Source organism: Schistocerca nitens, chromosome 1 (genome assembly GCF_023898315.1).
Source record: "Schistocerca nitens isolate TAMUIC-IGC-003100 chromosome 1, iqSchNite1.1, whole genome shotgun sequence".
Taxonomy (NCBI): domain Eukaryota; kingdom Metazoa; phylum Arthropoda; class Insecta; order Orthoptera; family Acrididae; genus Schistocerca; species Schistocerca nitens.
Window position 1 is genome coordinate 734516176 of NC_064614.1, and position 21298 is coordinate 734537473.

General features: G+C 44.3%; 1 protein-coding gene across 3 annotated transcripts in view; it reads right to left on the reverse strand.

The window, feature by feature from the left end:
- Positions 1 to 369: 369 nt before the first annotated feature.
- LOC126260157 (dipeptidyl peptidase 1-like) overlaps positions 370 to 21298 on the reverse strand; it is a 74665-nt gene continuing 53736 nt past the window's right edge. For all 3 annotated transcript variants that reach the window (XM_049957431.1, XM_049957419.1, XM_049957427.1), the window contains exons 7-10: positions 20126 to 20312; positions 16175 to 16286; positions 10159 to 10313; positions 370 to 625 (exon numbers count right to left, since the gene is read on the reverse strand). In XM_049957431.1, the coding sequence (XP_049813388.1) occupies positions 440 to 625; positions 10159 to 10313; positions 16175 to 16286; positions 20126 to 20312 (640 nt within the window). In that variant the 3' untranslated portion in view covers positions 370 to 439. The remainder of the gene's footprint in view (positions 626 to 10158; positions 10314 to 16174; positions 16287 to 20125; positions 20313 to 21298) is intronic.

Genomic DNA, 21298 nt, shown 5'->3' on the forward strand with positions numbered 1-21298 from the left:
AGCAAGGCTAGCAGTATTCAATATGTCAAATAATAAATCAAATCAGTATGTCAAAAGTTAATGAGAACCATAAAAATAATTGTGAATGTTCATTGTTGGTTACCATCGTAGCAGACTTAGGCATAGACTATAGCATTTATGTAACTAGATAGCGAACTGAACATATCACAGCAATGGACAAAATTTGTTACTAAAACTAAAAAAAACATAAAATTCAGCCTATGATCACTCATTAATCATCAAAATTCTTCGTAATGATTATTGTGAAACGAAATATAGAGACCATAGTCCTTAAAGGAACCAAAATTGTTGAGTGCATGGTCTGGCATGTGCTCTTCTTCACGTGGGTGGTTCACAAAAGACCAGATAAAGAACTTGTAACGTAATGTTTTATTACAAGAAGCATTTGCTGGTGGAAGCGGGTTGGAGGGTGGAGTTTTCACAGAGGTATGGGAGTAGCCTCGACTCCTTCGGCCTCGATGCCGCACTCGTTGACTCCGCGCAGGATCTTGAAGTAGCCGGCGTCGCCCCACTCCTCGCCCCAGCTGTTCTTCACGATCCAGTACTTCTCGCCGGAGGCGGCGTCCACGCCGTAGCCCACCAGCAGCACCGCGTGGCTGGAAGGCTGGAGGCAACATGGAGCGCACTCAACAAGGACGGCACCATTGCGGCATCAACATTCATTACAGGCGTCAATGACGAGCCAAAGCGTTATGACTATATGCTTAGGCATTGGTCCACGATTGGATTTCAATACAGCAGCGCTTCTGCGTGGCATGAAATCGACAAAGTAGATTTCAGATCAGGCGAATTGTTGAACAAGACATCAATATGAGTTTACTATCATGCTCCTCAAACCACTGCAGCACGATTCCGGCCGTGTGATACGGACATTTATTCTGCTGGAAGACATCATCGTCTCTGGGGGAGATGTGAAGCCTACAGTGATGGAGGTGTTTCGCAATAATATTCACACAGTCCACAGCTGCCATAATGCCTTCGATTATTATCAAGGTCTCAAGCGAATTTTCCTCACAGCATAATACTGGCCCCACAGACCTGCGTCCGTATCGTTGAGCACGTTTGGAACAGGTGCTCGTCTCGATGAAGGCGTAACCAGACACGACCATCAACCTGGTGTAACGAAAAGACGTGATTCATCCGACAAAGCGACACGATACCATAGAACCAAGGTCCGAGCACCGTGATCCCGTGTCCACTGCAGTCGTAATTGTCTGTGTTGTTGGGTCGGCATGGAGGCGCATGGAGCTCGTCTGTTGTGGAGCTCCATGTTCAACAAAGAGCTCTGAACAGTGTGTTCCGAAACACTCGCGCTTGCACCAACATTGCACTCAGTTGTTACGTCTGCCACAAATCGCTACCTACTTCCCTTTATAGTGTGGTGAATCGTCTGACCTCGACTCTCTCTTATAGGACACTGACGTCCACAAACATAAAATAGAAAGAATTCTTTACTGTTGTTGGTACTCTTTTTACCAGTAATTTCGCGTATTACAAAATGGAACACAGCGTTAATTGATGAATGCAAGACAAAAGAAACATGGTTTGGTCTGCACACCACGACTATGTTCAACATTGAAAGGAAACACCTTAACTCGCCTAAAAAATTCAAGAGTAAAGGGGCCCGAAATTACTAAATTAGGGCGCTGAAGACGAATCAGTTCACAACTCGTTTAGACTGACTATGACGCCATATAGCATAATCACAAACAAAAGTCCGCAATACCATTTAAAATGCTGAAAAGAACGCGACTTTTGAAAGAAAAATGTCTGAAAGATTCACAAAAAGATACGTATTTAAATTATGAATGACGCGACTCATAAGACACTAAAAGGAATGAACTGTTGATGCACAAGGTTTTATTTTATCATGGACCAAAGCCATCACACTAAACCGCACTCTACATTTATAATTTAAATAAAAGCATCCAAAAATATAATCGTGAAATACACTGTAGGAATTACACTTATGACCGAAAGAGATTGAAATCTGCTACATGTTGAAATGAATCAAACTGTTATCTAACTCCAAAATATACCAGTCAATAGTGAAGCGCCATCATGCATCCCAGAAGAAAGGTGTCCGACCATTCGATAATTTTGGCCGCTCGTGCCAACAATAGTTCGGAAGCACTCAATGGGAAACGGTTGGGTGAGGAAACATTATTTGGCGGTACACTCCTAAGTTTGTGATATATTTCATTTCGTATCTCGTGATTAAAATAGTTAGCGACACCGATCATAGATGGCGTAGAATGCGTTCTTTGTATTGCTCACACGGAACCACCGTTTTGCCATTGTTAGTCGATTATAGCAAATGTGAAAGGACACGCGCGGTATTGCAGCAGTAATTTCACTGTGTTTGTGAGTAAATGTATGCTTTATTTTATTTATTAATTATATACTGATGTAAAGGGAGTTGCTCAGATGTATCCCATTCTCAAAATCTTACAGAAATTTACGTGAAGTATATTTTTTCCTTATTTTATAGTTGCGCTTTGTATTGGCTTAGCATTTTCTTGAAAAACTAAAGTGTCTCACACATGTTTATAAAGTGATCGTAGAGGCATAAATTTTAAAAAAATCATAATTTATATTTAAGTTGTTATCTACAGTTTCCAATGCTTTTATATGTTAGTACACACATAACAATAAGATGTTTTCAAACAGCCTATCATCAAATTAGGAGGTACCACCAACTTAGGTATGACTGGTTTATTTTATCTTTTAGTTCAAGGTGGAAACGATGAACAGTAATCTCAAAAATACGGTGTCACAGGAAGAGAATAGAATCTATCGTCTCTACAGCTCTAGAGTTATACTAGACGCAGCAAATATGGTTCAGGAAAATCGTATTGGCATTTGCGAGCCTGCAAAAGAAAATGAGGTTCCCTGGTCCCCTGGAGTTCTTAAGAAAGTTTCCTGACAGAAAATCGCCATTCACCTTAGAACAGAAATTACTAAAGTACGTAATTACGATGCAAGAGATGGGATTTGGAGGGGCTGCATATGAACTGACAGGGGCAACTCATCATGAGAATTTTTTTAATAATGAAAAGAAAATTGCAATTAAAAAATGGTGGCTCAGTTATAAATGTCGATATGGTCGGACTTTGAGAGTCCCGGAAAATTTGTCTGCATACTGGGCTTCCATATCTGATTCTATTATAATAGACGAGTATTTTGACAAACTTTCAGATGTCAAGAAACTATGCTTGTCTCCTCTAAGCAAGATGGAAGATCATGTGTGGAATGTTAATGAAAGCGGCTTGATGTTCGTAGTCAAGCTCAATAAGGTTGTAACTGAAATTGGAAAGAAGTTCTTACACAAACGTACCTACGCAGAACGAGGAGAAACTATGACGTTGGTAGGCTGTATTTGTGCTAATGGCAGCTGGATACCCATATTTATAATTTTCAAACGTTCTCGGTGGACTTATGATTACATGAGAGACTGTCTATCACGCAGGTTCGTCTATCTGAAGAGGGGTTGATTACTAAAGAACTGTTTTTAGAATGGTCTCAAGCTGTTCTTGAATCTAACAGAACAAAACCTGCGCTATTGCCGATGGATTCGCACGGAGCAGACATTTCTCCACAAGTTCTTGAGCTTGCTTGTCAAAATAATATGTATTTACTTACATTCCCTTCTCGTACTACGCCCGTGTTCCAACCGTCGGACGTCGACATTTAGAAGGCACCTAAGAGTGCTTGGAGAAACGAACTGCACAATTATATGGCAAAAAGCACAACAGACAACGCAAATAAAAGAAACTTCCTCACCATCTTCAAGATGCCTTTTGCAGAAACTTTCTTTGAGGAAAACATAAAAAGTGCCTTCAGGTCTTGTGGGATGAGACCCTTGGATCGAAATGTCACTCCCCGAAAAAAGCTGACTCCATCCGAGCTCCCTGAGCATCCTGATCCACAGGAAGACCTAGCAGTGCCTGTCACAAGCGAATCATCAAATGGGAGTTCGCAGGCAGATGCTACTGAAATGCCAAAAAGTCCAGCATCCTCGTTATCTCCCGTTGATTGTATCCTAAGAACACCAGCAGGAAATGTACCAAGGAAGCTCACATGAGCAAGAACTGTTGAACCAGGAGTATGGCATTGAACAGTTGACGAACTAGCAAAGGAAAAGGAAGCACTGTTTTGGATTCAGCTGGACCTTCTGGAACGATGAAAACAAAAGGCAGAAATGTGGCACATGGAAATAAATCGGTGCAATGCTCATTCTGTCTCATTTCCTACCTTGTTCTCTACCAAAGCGAATCTGTGGTAGGACACAGTGACGTGATATTGTTTAGACAGGAATAAGTACTCTTTCAGAATGTGCTGTTATGTTAATGGTACTCAGATTTTGTCTTCAGCTGACGCTAATTTTGAACCTGAACAATTTACTTGGTATTTGAACAGAAGTTATTTTTATAAAGATTATTTTTATTATAAATACGTAATTTTAATAACTTTCTTGATTCAATATGTTCCTTTCGATTATGTAATAAAATGTTCAAGCATCTATAAATAAATTCATCATATTTATAACTTACGTTAATTATCATCAAATTAAGAATCGGTATCAGAAAATTAGCTACACTTGTTACCATGTTACGTGCAATTGTAATGTTTACATTTAAACATCTTCAGTTCCACCAAAACGAAACCGAATGCTATGAAACAGGTATTATTATATCGTACACATACAAACCTAAGTTTTTCCGCAGGAATGTATGGCTAATCAGCTAATTATTTACAAAATTACTGACTTTGTCACCAAATTAGGTAACTTTATCCTACATCTCTGACATGCTGTGACAAGGAAACAGTCCAGTCCGAAATGTCGAAATTCCCCTGAAATTGTTTACATAGAAAAGACACTGAAAGAAAACCGATGCCAGAACTTTACCTGCTAAGACACATTGCAGTTATTTCTTCTTTGTTTTTTAAAAGTTAATTGATTTTCTTTGTGATTTCTTCTTATATGCTTGCTAATAGCTTCTGTCTTTGTGCAGGTTTCAGAGAGTCACACTAATATGGAATCCAATTAATGATTCCAACATTGCAAAGATGTAATTTGAGAACGTGGTACGCAATCCACATCACCTAAGTCTCCTGAAGACCTACGTATGTATTATTTATTGCTTAATTTCTTGGACATTCATTCGAATGATGTCGGATTTCGTTAGAAATGGTGGAAACATTGGAAGAAACAGGAAAGAAGTTGGACGATTCCGTGAAGTGTGGTTCGGTGAGCTAACTGAAGTCCAGAACAAAAACAGAGTGACTTCGAAATCCAAAGAAAATATATTTAGTAATAGCTTTCAGTTACAAAGAAAAGGCTGCAAATTTTTTGATCAAATGAAGGAGAGAGAAAATGCTTATGCTCAAACAGTGTGAAAAACCGGTTTAGTTTTGTTAAAACTGAATAAAAATTTTATAAATGGAAGAACGGTTTACACGAAATGTGAAATATGTGCCAAATTGAAACTCACAAAAGAGTCAAAGAAAAACTATGTGAAAGATTTAGAACTGCTTGTGAGAGTCAGTGCACCGTTACTGATGGTGATCTAGACACTGGGAGCTCTGAAATGCAAGTGGAATGAATATTACTGATTTCCAGGCTTCTTAGATCTGGCGAAACAGATTAAGGGAGTCGCAAAATTACGAATTTTACCTCAAGTACTTGTTAAGGAGACGTCATTGACAAGTAATACCGCGGGGCAAAAAAAGTGTACAAACCACTATTATAACTGACGTGAAGATGAAGCTTCTTGTTATTCCCCAAAATGCTGTGCGTAAAGCTAATCAGTCAGGTTTCGTGCAAAAGCTGCACGCAAACCGCAATTCATCATTTCGAGCGGAAAAAAAGAAAAAAAAAAGAAACAGAGATGCTTGTGGAGTCTGTGAATATTTCGACACAGTCGTATGTAACAATACCAGTGATATCAGTGTGTTTCTGTTTCCACAGCTTTATATCTGTCTTCAGGAATCTCAAGGCAAATTGGAGCTAAACATTTAAAAAAATGAGTCTACTTGCAAAATTTATAAAAACGTCTTCTTACCATCTGCAGAAAATAATCCATTGCTCTTGTTGGATACTTGTCCTGGGCGTAAAGACACTTCTGTCTTTAGGACAACAACGAAAACATTGTTAAAATAATTCAGATTCCACCTTGAACTAATAGGGTGATTCAGCCTTTCGATAAAAAAACGTTTTTCAGAAAACTGTTGTACAATTTAATTTCCTATAGCCCTTTGTCGTTTCAGGTTTACCGGCGGAATTGCATCGTTAACTTCAGTCATTTCTGCATTGTCAGTTTACTTCACCACATTTTACAAAGTTGGTTAAGTATGCCTGGTACTCAACACAATATGCAGAACAATGACTATGACTATTTCTGATAACTTCAAGTTCTGTCTAGATGAAACTATCATCTACCGTGAAGTGCCTGAATTCATTAGTTTTTCTTTCATGATATGTGCCTGGTGCAAGGAAAATGTTTGTTTTCGTCATCCAATAGACACTTAGAATTTTTGTGATGAATACAGGGAATAGACAAAGAACTATTTCATTGTTATGAAAATATACACTCCTGGAAATGGAAAAAAGAACACATTGACACCGGTGTGTCAGACCCACCATACTTGCTCCGGACACTGCGAGAGGGCTGTACAAGCAATGATCACACGCACGGCACAGCGGACACACCAGGAACCGCGGTGTTGGCCGTCGAATGGCGCTAGCTGCGCAGCATTTGTGCACCGCCGCCGTCAGTGTCAGCCAGTTTGCCGTGGCATACGGAGCTCCATCGCAGTCTTTAACACTGGTAGCATGCCGCGACAGCGTGGACGTGAACCGTATGTGCAGTTGACGGACTTTGAGCGAGGGCGTATAGTGGGCATGCGGGAGGCCGGGTGGACGTACCGCCGAATTGCTCAACACGTGGGGCGTGAGGTCTCCACAGTACATCGATGTTGTCGCCAGTGGTCGGCGGAAGGTGCACGTGCCCGTCGACCTGGGACCGGACCGCAGCGACGCACGGATGCACGCCAAGACTGTAGGATCCTACGCAGTGCCGTAGGGGACCGCACCGCCACTTCCCAGCAAATTAGGGACACTGTTGCTCCTGGGGTATCGGCGAGGACCATTCGCAACCGTCTCCATGAAGCTGGGCTACGGTCCCGCACACCGTTAGGCCGTCTTCCGCTCACGCCCCAACATCGTGCAGCCCGCCTCCAGTGGTGTCGCGACAGGCGTGAATGGAGGGACGAATGGAGACGTGTCGTCTTCAGCGATGAGAGTCGCTTCTGCCTTGGTGCCAATGATGGTCGTATGCGTGTTTGGCGCCGTGCAGGTGAGCGCCACAATCAGGACTGCATACGACCGAGGCACACAGGGCCAACACCCGGCATCATGGTGTGGGGAGCGATCTCCTACACTGGCCGTACACCACTGGTGATCGTCGAGGGGACACTGAATAGTGCACGGTACATCCATACCGTCATCGAACCCATCGTTCTACCATTCCTAGACCGGCAAGGGAACTTGCTGTTCCAACAGGACAATGCACGTCCGCATGTATCCCGTGCCACCCAACGTGCTCTAGAAGGTGTAAGTCAACTACCCTGGCCAGCAAGATCTCCGGATCTGTCCCCCATTGAGCATGTTTGGGACTGGATGAAGCGTCGTCTCACGCGGTCTGCACGTCCAGCACGAACGCTGGTCCAACTGAGGCGCCAGGTGGAAATGGCATGGCAAGCCGTTCCACAGGACTACATCCAGCATCTCTACGATCGTCTCCATGGGAGAATAGCAGCCTGCATTGCTGCGAAAGGTGGATATACACTGTACTAGTGCCGACATTGTGCATGCTCTGTTGCCTGTGTCTATGTGCCTGTGGTTCTGTCAGTGTGATCATGTGATGTATCTGACCGTAGGAATGTGTCAATAAAGTTTCCCCTTCCTGGGACAATGAATTCACGGTGTTCTTATTTCAATTTCCAGGAGTGTATGTTATTCAAAAATTATCACAAGAAGTGTGCTACAAGAATTGTTGTAAAATATTTAATGTCTACATATTAAAGTCCTGATTGATGGAAATCGTCTGTAATGTAAAATCATACACTGCTTGATTTTATTTGCCCTGCTAATCACTTGTGTAACAAATACATCGGCAACAATTTAGCTGTTGATATGAACGTCAGTTATTAAAAAAATCAGTAATTCGAGAAATTATTGGTGTGGTGTAAATGTGTAAAATTTGTAAGTGTGTAAAAAGTCCAAAGTGTGAGTGTGTTCTTCCCGTACGCAAAATTTCAGAGTAGTTTTCGACATGTCGGACGGGACCATTTCCTCACGAGCTCACTGGTGCACCCGACTACCAGAATACTGCTAGGTTGGTAAGGTTCAGGCATAGAGAAGTTAACTCACTGGTTCTCCGCAGAACTTTCATAAGAGATTCACTCATTCAGTCATTCATCCAATCACACAGAAGGTTACACAGGGTAGGATGTAGGTCACGTAGGTAAAATTATACAATAAATAAAGATTTTTTCCGCTCACCACTCCTCCAGAGGCTCATCACCACAGTACCAGAGTGTGACTCACCTGTTACCGACACACTCGGAGGATTATAAATGACACCTCTTATTGAACATTCAGTATCGTCCTCACAGTTGGATGCAATATTACACTCGTCTCTACAACGAGTTACAAATTCTTTCAAACATCTGGTAAATCTTTCAAGACTGAAATTCGCCGTGTTCTCATTACTTCATTGAAACTACTTCTTGAAACGTGACTTTATGGGTACTGCATTTGTTAACACACACTGCTTCATATAGAGGGTGACAATTACTGAATTACACGAAAAAAACGTAAAATAGTTACAAACTACGGCATGTACACACTTTATTCAACATGTAAACGTCACTAAAGGTACTCGGATTTAGGTTATGACATGTTCGATATTATTGGAGACGATGTAGCGCATACGAGTAGGGAAATTCTGCGTGACCCGCTTTAAGTGTCGGAGCATCAAAAATTCAAATGGCTCTGAGCACTATGGGACTTAACAGCTGTGGTCATCAGTCCCCTAGAACTTAGAACTACTTAAACCTAACTAACCTAAGGACATCACACACATCCATGCCCGAGGCAGGATTCGAACCTGCGACCGTAGCAGTCGCGCGGTTCCGGACTGCGCGCCTAGAACCGCGAGACCACCGCGGCCGGCAGTCGGAGCATCGATGCTGTCGATGACCTCCTGAATGGCCGTTTTCAGCTCAGCAATGGTTTCGGGGTTACTGCTGTACACTTCGTCTTTAATGTAGCCCCACAAAAAGAAGTCGCATGTGATCAGATCCGGAGAATATGGCGGCCAATCGAGGCTCATGCCAGTGGCCTCTGGGTACCCCAGAGCCAGAATGCGGTCCCCAACGTGCTCCTCCAGGAGCACAAACACTCTCTTAGTTCGATGAGGTTAAGCTCTGTCTTGCATGAACCACATTGTGTCGAAATCAGGGTCACTTTTGATAATGGGAATGAAATCATCTTCCAAAGCCTTCACGTACCGTTCGGTAGTCACCATGCCATCAAGGACTATCGCACCGATTATTCCGTGACTGGACACTGCACACCACACAGTCACCCATTGAGGGTGAAGAGACTTCCAGATCGTGAAATTCGGATTCTCAGTGCTCAAAATGCGGCAATTTTGCTTACTGACGAACCCATAGAAATGAAAGTGGGCTTCTCGCTAAACCAATGTACTACTTCCCATCATTCCCCGCGGCTAAACGTGTAGTTTGAACGTCGTAACGCAAACCTTTCAGACGTTATGACGATTTTATTTCATATAGTTCAATAACTGTCACCCTTTAACTGCTATTTGCCAAATAACACCCCTTTTTGGACTCTTGTGGGTCTGCTGATCTTAATTGTGTGCAACAATTGATTGTTTTTTCAGCGGTTGCTACCGTCCTTTGTTTCGTTAACCTTTACACATCGACTCCCGGGTGGTGGAACAGACTCATATTAGTGTTTTGAAATAATTTTTCTTCTGTTTTAGCCGTTGGAGCTGGGCTACGTGGATTGTTAGTGTACTAGGTGAATGGCTGACAGCCGCTACTCACCACCTTTGGGTCGAAGTCAACCCGTGTCTCGATGTGTCTGTAGATGCCGCTGGTGTACGACCGGAAGTCGTCGTAAACCATGAAGGCGACGGCCACCGGTCCTCGCTGTACCAGCGCCTCTTGCAGCGTCACTTCATTCGTAGCGCCGTAGTAGCCTGCACGGGAATTGAACACCACGCTCTCAGTACCTTGTTGCATGTTGGTTGCAAACACAAGATTTGCTCAGAAGTTTATGAAATATTGAAAATATGTAAAAGTCGGTAAAAAGCATTCTTCCTTTGACATTTTTACAGTGTAGAGAGTCAAGACGTCCTCAAATTTGAAACAGAATGGGGTGTGGGATAGAAAGCAGGGGTTGGTGGCGATGGAAAGCATGATCGTCTAGTTTTACTCCTCTCAATCCGAAAGATATAATAACAGTTCTTGACCTAAATTTAAAAATGTTTTAAAAGTCTATTTCCATGGCTGTGGAGATTGTGAACAGTGGCTGGCGAAAACTTTTTAGTAATGAAACTGTCTATCGGTGGGAACGAGGTTAATGACGAGTTCCATTTGCTGTCTTTCAACCAGGCGGTTTGACGAATCCAGTTATATAGCCTGATGTTGCCGTTACGCACTTTAATTACCTGGACCGTCATTAATTCAAAAATAACTGCAGATAACAGTGATTGGTGGGTGTTGGCTTGTATATTACCTTGAACCTACTTTTCGCAATTTATTATGACCGTTGAAACAATAATTTCAACACAGCACTGAAGCTGTTGTTTCTCCCGCATCGCACGAATTCGTTAACAATTGTAAGTTTGTAGCCACTGATTCCGTAAAAGAAGTGACTGAAATATTGCAGGGAGTAACATGAAACATATGGATCGTTACTGTATGTTAGATACTCCACATATACTATGAAGATTAAAACCAACAAAGTTCTTATGCAATGTGCAGATAACGAAAAAATAACATTCTAAAAAATCATGTTTTAATCCGTGGACGCTTTAGTAAAAGAATAAGTACTCTCTTTAAGTACATAAATTTTACGAACGACATATAACTAGCTACTTACTATAAAGAAGAAATGGAAATACGGAAAAATTCCTGTCTTATAAAAATTTCTGTAACTAATATTTTATATATTTTATCTCTAGTCGTGTTGTGAACTGTTAACGTCAGCTCCAAATGCTCAGATACAGATGATACAATACATCGTCATTCACCCAGATAAATTGGAAAACTCAGAGGTTCGGGATTCGACATGCAGCCAGTCCAAGGGCTTATTTGAGGTGCTTCACGATGATGATAAGAAGTCCATTAGAAGCTACTATTCGCCTATCTAGTTCTACCCATCAGTTTCGGTATGAGTTGATTGAGAGGTATCTTGTTATTTCTCGTCACTCTCATTAGAATGTCAACTACTTGGAGGGATGCAGATAACGAAAAAATAACATTCTAAAAAATTTTGTTTTAATCCATGGACGCTTTAGTAAGAGAATAATTACTCTCTTTAAGTACATACAACAAAACTGTACCTAGTAATGTAAAATCGTTGGGTTCAAGGCTGAGTTTATTTCACTATGCTATATGCCAGACTACTGAAATCTTAACCGTCGAAACGTTATTTTTTCCCGAACGAAGAACAGTTATTGGCAGAAGTAAGAATGTGAAGGTGGAAGGTGAGTCGTGCAGCGTCGGTTTATCGGCACGGTGGCTAAGCGTTTTCGGTCAGGGAACTGGCCACCATCTGTAATAAGAACTCAGTCAAGTTCTCACATATTTAATGTGAAAGATGTCACGCGGTATCCAAAGAGAACCACCGACGAAAAAAACAGATAAAAAAGTCCGTAGAATATTTTCCCACGAAAAGTAAAGGTACAACGTTCCAGTCCCGGTCTCTCACAAAATTTCTATCTGTCACGAAGTTTTCAATAGGCGCACACTCCTCTGTAAAGTCGAAATTCTTTCTGCTACAAAATAATCGTTGCCAGAGTGGTGTTGAAAAGGCTGTAGTTGCAGAGTGCTGGTAACTAAAAGAGGCGTTCAATAAGTAATGCATCACGTTTTCTTGCTCGGCCACTTTCGGTTGGAAAATGCGGAATTTGTTGTGCGACATGTGGAACAATCCCGCTTCAGCCTCTATAGTTTCATGATGTTCCGACAGGTGGCGGTGTCGGCGATATACGTAGCATTCAAAATGGCGTTCTGTAACGTAGGTGTGTTTCAAGCAGAGAGCTGTCATTGAGTTTATTTTGGGCGGAAAACGTCAGCATTGAAGACATTCATGGGCACTTGCAGAATGTCCACGAAGACCACTCAGTGAAAAAAAAAGCACGATGAGTCGTTACGTGAGGCATCTGTCATCATTGCACTAAGGTCTCGAAAACTTGTCCGCTCTCCCGCGTACTGGCGGGCGGTGCACAGATGTGACTCCCGCAATGTTGGAACGAGCGGACGTTCTCATTTGAGATGATCGATGGATAGCAATCAAACATCTAGCAACTCAACTGGACGTCCCTGCTGGTAGCGCCGACACACTCGTCCACCAGTTGGGATACTCAAAGGTATGTACTTGGTGTGTTCCTCTCCGCCTAACGGAAGACCATAATGAGCAACGAAGGACCATGTGTACAGAACTGCTTGCGCGTTACGAGACGCTCATGGATAGTTTATTAATGCAACAAGACTTTGGGTCCGATATCGACCAGTAGAGCGGTACCATATGGGTATACAGGTTCTCCCAGTAAGTGGCGTAAGGCCGTCGCATTCAACAGAGATTGTGTTAAAAAATAGTGTTTTGTAGCCAAAAGAGAGGGAAATTATATGATGAAATTAGCTCCTGAAAAAAAAAAAAAGAAACCCAACCAGCTTTAAGAAAAAAAAGTGTTGCGTTACTTATGGAGCGCCCCTCGTATGTTCCTTCCCAAGTACCAACCACTAACAGGACAGGAAGCGACCGAACTGATTTCTGCTGCAGTTCTGTATATACCCTCCTCCACTCTGGCTTGCGGCACATATACTCCTTGAAATGGAAAAAAGAACACATTGACACCGGTGTGTCAGACCCACCATACTTGCTCCGGACACTGCGAGAGGGCTGTACAAGCAATGATCACACGCACGGCACAACGGACACACCAGGAACCGCGGTGTTGGCCGTCGAATGGCGCTAGCTGCGCAGCATTTGTGCACCGCCGCCGTCAGTGTCAGCCAGTTTGCCGTGGCATACGGAGCTCCATCGCAGTCTTTAACACTGGTAGCATGCCGCGACAGCGTGGACGTGAACCGTATGTGCAGTTGACGGACTTTGAGCGAGGGCGTATAGTGGGCATGCGGGAGGCCGGGTGGACGTACCGCCGAATTGCTCAACACGTGGGGCGTGAGGTCTCCACAGTACATCGATGTTGTCGCCAGTGGTCGGCGGAAGGTGCACGTGCCCGTCGACCTGGGACCGGACCGCAGCGACGCACGGATGCACGCCAAGACCGTAGGATCCTACGCAGTGCCGTAGGGGACCGCACCGCCACTTCCCAGCAAATTAGGGACACTGTTGCTCCTGGGGTATCGGCGAGGACCATTCGCAACCGTCTCCATGAAGCTGGGCTACGGTCCCGCACACCGTTAGGCCGTCTTCCGCTCACGCCCCAACATCGTGCAGCCCGCCTCCAGTGGTGTCGCGACAGGCGTGAATGGAGGGACGAATGGAGACGTGTCGTCTTCAGCGATGAGAGTCGCTTCTGCCTTGGTGCCAATGATGGTCGTATGCGTGTTTGGCGCCGTGCAGGTGAGCGCCACAATCAGGACTGCATACGACCGAGGCACACAGGGCCAACACCCGGCATCATGGTGTGGGGAGCGATCTCCTACACTGGCCGTACACCACTGGTGATCGTCGAGGGGACACTGAATAGTGCACGGTACATCCATACCGTCATCGAACCCATCGTTCTACCATTCCTAGACCGGCAAGGGAACTTGCTGTTCCAACAGGACAATGCACGTCCGCATGTATCCCGTGCCACCCAACGTGCTCTAGAAGGTGTAAGTCAACTACCCTGGCCAGCAAGATCTCCGGATCTGTCCCCCATTGAGCATGTTTGGGACTGGATGAAGCGTCGTCTCACGCGGTCTGCACGTCCAGCACGAACGCTGGTCCAACTGAGGCGCCAGGTGGAAATGGCATGGCAAGCCGTTCCACAGGACTACATCCAGCATCTCTACGATCGTCTCCATGGGAGAATAGCAGCCTGCATTGCTGCGAAAGGTGGATATACACTGTACTAGTGCCGACATTGTGCATGCTCTGTTGCCTGTGTCTATGTGCCTGTGGTTCTGTCAGTGTGATCATGTGATGTATCTGACCGTAGGAATGTGTCAATAAAGTTTCCCCTTCCTGGGACAATGAATTCACGGTGTTCTTATTTCAATTTCCAGGAGTGTAGATAGTAATATACACTCCTGGAAATTGAAATAAGAACACCGTGAATTCATTGTCCCAGGAAGGGGAAACTTTATTGACACATTCCTACGGTCAGATACATCACATGATCACACTGACAGAACCACAGGCACATAGACACAGGCAACAGAGCATGCACAATGTCGGCACTAGTACAGTGTATATCCACCTTTCGCAGCAATGCAGGCTGCTATTCTCCCATGGAGACGATCGTAGAGATGCTGGATGTAGTCCTGTGGAACGGCTTGCCATGCCATTTCCACCTGGCGCCTCAGTTGGACCAGCGTTCGTGCTGGACGTGCAGACCGCGTGGGACGACGCTTCATCCAGTCCCAAACATGCTCAATGGGGGACAGATCCGGAGATCTTGCTGGCCAGGGTAGTTGACTTACACCTTCTAGAGCACGTTGGGTGGCACGGGATACATGCGGACGTGCATTGTCCTGTTGGAACAGCAAGTTCCCTTGCCGGTCTAGGAATGGTAGAACGATGGGTTCGATGACGGTTTGGATGTACCGTGCACTATTCAGTGTCCCCTCGACGATCACCAGTGGTGTACGGCCAGTGTAGGAGATCGCTCCCCACACCATGATGCCGGGTGTTGGCCCTGTGTGCCTCGGTCGTATGCAGTCCTGATTGTGGCGCTCACCTGCACGGCGCCAAACACGCATACGACCATCATTGGCACCAAGGCAGAAGCGACTCTCATCGCTGAAGACGACACGTCTCCATTCGTCCCTCCATTCACGCCTGTCGCGACACCACTGGAGGCGGGCTGCACGATGTTGGGGCGTGAGCGGAAGACGGCCTAACGGTGTGCGGGACCGTAGCCCAGCTTCATGGAGACGGTTGCGAATGGTCCTCGCCGATACCCCAGGAGCAACAGTGTCCCTAATTTGCTGGGAAGTGGCGGTGCGGTCCCCTACGGCACGGCGTAGGATCCTACGGTCTCGGCGTGCATCCGTGCGTCGCTGCGGTCCGGTCCCAGGTCGTCGGGCACGTGCACCTTCCGCCGACCACTGGCGACAACATCGATGTACTGTGGAGACCTCACGCCCCACGTGTTGAGCAATTCGGCGGTACGTCCACCCGGCCTCCCGCATGCCCACTATACGCCCTCGCTCAAAGTCCGTCAACTGCACATACGGTTCACGTCCACGCTGTCGCGGCATGCTACCAGTGTTAAAGACTGCGATGGAGCTCCGTATGCCACGGCAAACTGGCTGACACTGACGGCGGCGGTGCACAAATGCTGCGCAGCTAGCGCCATTCGACGGCCAACACCGCGGTTCCTGGTGTGTCCGCTGTGCCGTGCGTGTGATCATTGCTTGTACAGCCCTCTCGCAGTGTCCGGCGCAAGTATGGTGGGTCTGACACACCGGTGTCAATGTGTTCTTTTTTCCATTTCCAGGAGTGTATATGTATATGAATGATTGATAAATTGTCGTGTTAAAAACATGCACAAATGGCCTTATGATCAGAAAAATGAATCCGAAATGTCGTTATCTGTTTCAAGTATTGCAAGCAAACGAGAAAGAAGGAAGTAGCGATGCTCGAGGGTCCACTTACCTCCAACGTAGCTGTACTCAGCGGTGTAATGACGATCGCAAGAGGTGTCGGTCGAACAATCGCTGTCGACACCCTGGTATGGGTTGCACGACTCTTTCACTAGTCCATAGTCCTGCCAAGCATAGAGAAGTTTCTTGCAACAGTGAGCATAGGAAAGATAACATCATGTCATGTGTGCATGTGATTATATTCACTTATCAGTTACGTGAGGTGGAATATTTTTTACTACCAGAAATTACAAGAAAAAAATATACTCCTTCAGTAACAAAATAATAAAATAGAATGCATTATAAAAGTATTTGGAACATACTAAAAATGTGTGCCAGGAAAATTGTTTCAGCGTAATAAAGAAACTTCTTTGAAGGTGAATAACTCACCAATCTTATTTGCCCCAAAATTGTACACAACTCTAATAACTCTTTTTGCCTGCAGCAGATAATTTAGATTTGAAGTCCTTCTTAGGATGTACCTTAGAGTATCTAAGCAAAGTATTCCAAAAGAAGTTTTACAAAATTGAACTACATTTTACATCTCGTAAGAAAGGTTTAATTTTTATTAGCTCTCTGAAAATAAATGTTCATCTGGTGGTGATGAAATTAGTAATAATGTAATCAAGGGCTGTACGATAGGACTTCAAATACACTAGTTAGCTGCGCGGGGTAGCCGCGCAGTCTGGGGCGCCTTGTCACGGTGCGCGCGGCTCCACCCGTCGGAGGTTCGAGTCCTCCCTCGGGCATGGGTGCATGTGTTGTCCTTAGTGTAAGTTAGATTAGGTTCGATTAAGTAGTGTGTAAACTTAGGGACCGATGACCTCTGCAGTTACCATAAATTTCCAAATTTTTTATACTAGTTACGTATAAATCTTTTCATAGCGGCACTTTCCTAGACAGAGATTTATACCTGATCGTCAAGCCATTTCACAAAAAAGGAGCTAAAAATAGCAAGGAATTGGCAATATGTCTCATTTTACCAGTATTTTCAAATCCTGTACAATAAAATTTACAAACTGAATACAAGAGTGGAAAAGAACTCTCAGTACAGTAAGCTGACGTTACCTTAGCCCACTGTCCGGGAAAAGTTTTAAGTTTTTTTCCTGTGAAAGGTATTTTATTAGCGTGCAGTAAACATGGCAGTATGCATTTAGAGTGTGAAAACAACGATCTAGAAGGATGTGAGTTCCACGAAGTAATATTGTGTTAGCAGCACTGGACTTGAACTTGACTGTAAATAATTTAACAGCTGTTACATTTCAGTAACTTCTTCCTGGAGGGTACACGTCAAGTCCAGTAACACAAAATGATGATAGATAAATTTACAGTTAGGCAGTTTGCTGCATTTTATAATACAAAGAAACGTGTCCTGGAATTATGACAGGTTAGTGATGAGGGCGCTAAAATGATCTGCATGCAAAAGACGAAGTCCAGAACAAAGTCCAGAAACAAACTTTTTTATCCTTGGACTTTGGAAGAATTATCAGGCCACGGCAACAAAAAAGGTGACTATTTTCAAGTACCAGAGCTTCAACGAGTTGTGTAATAAGGTCCATATCCATACTGCATAGCATTCCTAACATCTGCAAATAGTTACCACAGTGTAGCACATAAGCTGACAATGAGTTAGTCGATTGCTGAAATATTGTGCATTTGTATAGTTACTGAAAAATTTTCTGAATAAAGTTCAACATTTTCTCTTCTTGTCATCAAAATTTAGTGCTTTAGTTGTTCTTCGTTCTCCTGTATGTCTACTCAAGAGATATATATTGATTTCGCTTCATCCCAATATTATATTACCACTTTTACATGAAGAAATGACTGAGTGGATCAAAGCTCCGGTAACGTTGGTCCAATTTTTAATAGTACCCAACGGCACGAGTGATGTATCTTGTTTAAAATCTTTCCTAACTGATGGCACATGTTTGTGGCAATACTATGGAAATCTACTTTGTTTTCTTGCCACGTTTGAAAAGAAGGGCAAGTAGTGGGCCAAAGTAACTCGGGTTTAAGGTAACAAACAGTATAAATTTCTTAAAGCACTGTCTGTTGTGGTGCCTATATTTACCTTGGTAGATAAAATGCTAGAGCCAATAAATCAGTATCATTATTGCCCTTCAGAATATTTTTTGACTTGGATACTCATGATATGTTAATGTAAAAGCTGAAATGTAAAGAAATAATGGTAAGACTAATTTTTTTCTTACCTCCATGACAGAAAGCAGTGTGTACCAGTGCCATATCGATCACACACCTGGAAGTACTCGAAATTTGAAGCCATTAGACCTGATGCACTATTGAATTCTACTGAAGTTCTCTTTTACTTCTGCTATACTAACAGATCTTCCATCTGTATTGACAAAATTTGGCCCTTTTTGTAGGTGGTAAATGAATAGGAATAAGAAGTAGTATTAGTCCTATATCTGACAGCAAACTGAATATTTGAAAATTTCAACAGACAAAGGCCAATAGATTATCAATGAATTTTGACAAGAATGTGTGCAGAAAATTCATTCTTGTAGTACTGAACAATCTAAGTATAGCATATTGAATGAAATGCAAGAAGTAGACAAGTTAAGCTTTTGGAACTACGGATCACAGTCTTAAGAAGAAGGTCACATCCTACCCCCTATGTAATATGCATTCATAAGTGTGTACTGTGATACAGAATATGCGCTGAAGAATTATCGCGCAACATGTACCAATGTGACTTGAGTTAGTGCTGAAAGTGGGACCATTCATGTGAAAGGAGGTACATCTACAGTCGTTGTCCCCAAGAACTATGGACCTTGGGAAGAGAGGAAACGGTGGTGGTACGTGATGAATCTTCCACCACATTGCGTAAAGCTCCGTACGGAATATCGATAAAAACAGACGTACTTTGCCGTATCACAAGAGCTAAGAATATATAGACGAAGATGTAATGGAAGATCAGTGGCGTTATAAATCACGTAGCTGCGACATGGACGCATGTAACTGAAGATGTCAACATATTGAGATATCTGGATGAGGCCTTCATCCAGCAACGAAAGTGAACTGGCGACTGCTGCCGTTGATGAGGACGACCGGCGGAAAATGAGGATTTATGTTTCCGAAAACATTTCATAGGTTACTTGTGTTAGCAGTTCGTCTCAAGTTCTTGTACTCTTAGATATGTGGTTGTCGTCAGTCCGTAGACTGGCTTAATCCAACTCTTCACGCTAGTCTGTACTGTGCCAGCTTCTTCAACTCTGCATAGCAACTACAAAAAACTTCATTTGAAACTTCTTACTGTAATTAAGCCTTGGTCTCCTTCTATAGTTTTTACCCCCACCGTCCCCTCCCCTCCACACACACACACACACACACACACACACACACACACACACACACACACTCTCTTCTTTCAATTACCAAACTGGCAATTCCTTGATGCCTCACGATGCCGTATCTTAAATTATCAATGTACATTCTAATATTCCCACTACTCATGTAGAAGTGAGCTTTACATATATGCTTTTACACTATATATGCCCACCCGCTTAGCCGTGCAGTCTAACGCACTGCTTTCCGGGCATGAAGACGTGCCGGTCCCCGGCACGAATCCGTCCGGCGAATTAGTGTCAAGGTTCAGTGTGTCGGCCAGTCTGTGGATGGTTTTTGAGGCGGTTTTCCATCTGCCTCGGCGAATGTGGGCTGCTTCCCCTCATTCCGCCTGAGTTACACTATATCGGCGATTGCTGCGCAAACACTTTCTCCATGTACTCTACCACGCAAACGTCGGGGTTACACTCGTCTGGTGTGAACCGCGCAATAAACCTGGGTTTGGTGTGGGGCAGCGGTGGGGCGAGTGGACTGCTGTTGCCTGTTGTGGGGCTGTGAACCACTGAGGGCTTCGGCGTGGACGAAGCCTCTCCATCGTTTCTACGTCCCCAGTTCCACTCAATACAGTACACTAAATATTCTGAAGTAGAGCACTTACCTTTCCATATCTACCGCCAATGAGGTAAGGGAATCCCCCAGAACAGCCCTGATCGAGGGGGCTGCAACCGAGGACATCCTGCACTGAAAATACGGGCTGTTGGGTGTTGTTTGTCTGGATCCGAATGCGGGACTCCAGAACAGCAAGCGCGGAGAAGGCGAAGCAGCTTCCACATTGCTCCTGGTTCCTACGAAAATGAAAGAACAATAGTTATACCATTACCTTCCCCGTTAAATTACGAAAATTTACTACTATCCTCCTAATGCAGTCTTTAAAAGGGATCAGCTACGCAATTTCCGTCGACGATAAATGGTGTGAAACATTTTAATTAATATTCTAGTCTGTTACATTCTACAGCTTTAACAAATAGATTGCCGGAAAAGAAAATTGGTACACATCGAAAGACGATGTCGATTTTAGCCCCATGACGGCATATGCCACCTGAGGTGGACCTAGAAACAACGGAGAGGCTTCGTCCCGCGTAGCCCTCAGTGGTTCACAATCCCACAACAGGCCACAGCAGTCCACCGAACCCAGGGTTACTGTGCGGTTCGGACCCCAGTGAACAGTCTGTGTCGTCTGGCCACCAAGAGCTCTTGCACAGCGATTTGATTCACGGATCCAGTTATAGGGCTCCTTCCGCGTATAGCGATTTTACAACTATGACGTGTGGGGCCTGAAGATAGCATCAATGTTATGCCGAAACTGGTAGCACACAAGAAGTTCATAAAATAAATTTCTACAATACATACCGCTGTTGATAAATTATTACATTAAGAAATGTTCTGTCTGTGGTGGAGAAGGATATATCCGCTCGGAGTCATGCAACCGCCACGTGGACAAGCGTCACAGCGAGAAGTTCCCACGCAACTGCCGATGACGTACGTGTCGGTGGCCCGCCGGAAGATGTTGCGAGTCCGGAGCGGTCCAAGGACGCGTTGATGCAAGAGCAGACCAAGTCGGGGGAGCATGGAGCTGACACGGAGAATGCCCCTTGACCCACGTCACGTCAGATGAGGGAGGAACCTTCCGCACCCTCACATGTAGCACGCGGCGTGAAAGTGTAGGTTGAGACAGTGGCGCCAGCAACGGACCAACGAACGCTCGACGAACACAGTGAGGCGTCGCCTACGTCGGCAACCGAGGGCAGGGCGCGCAAACAACGACCACTGA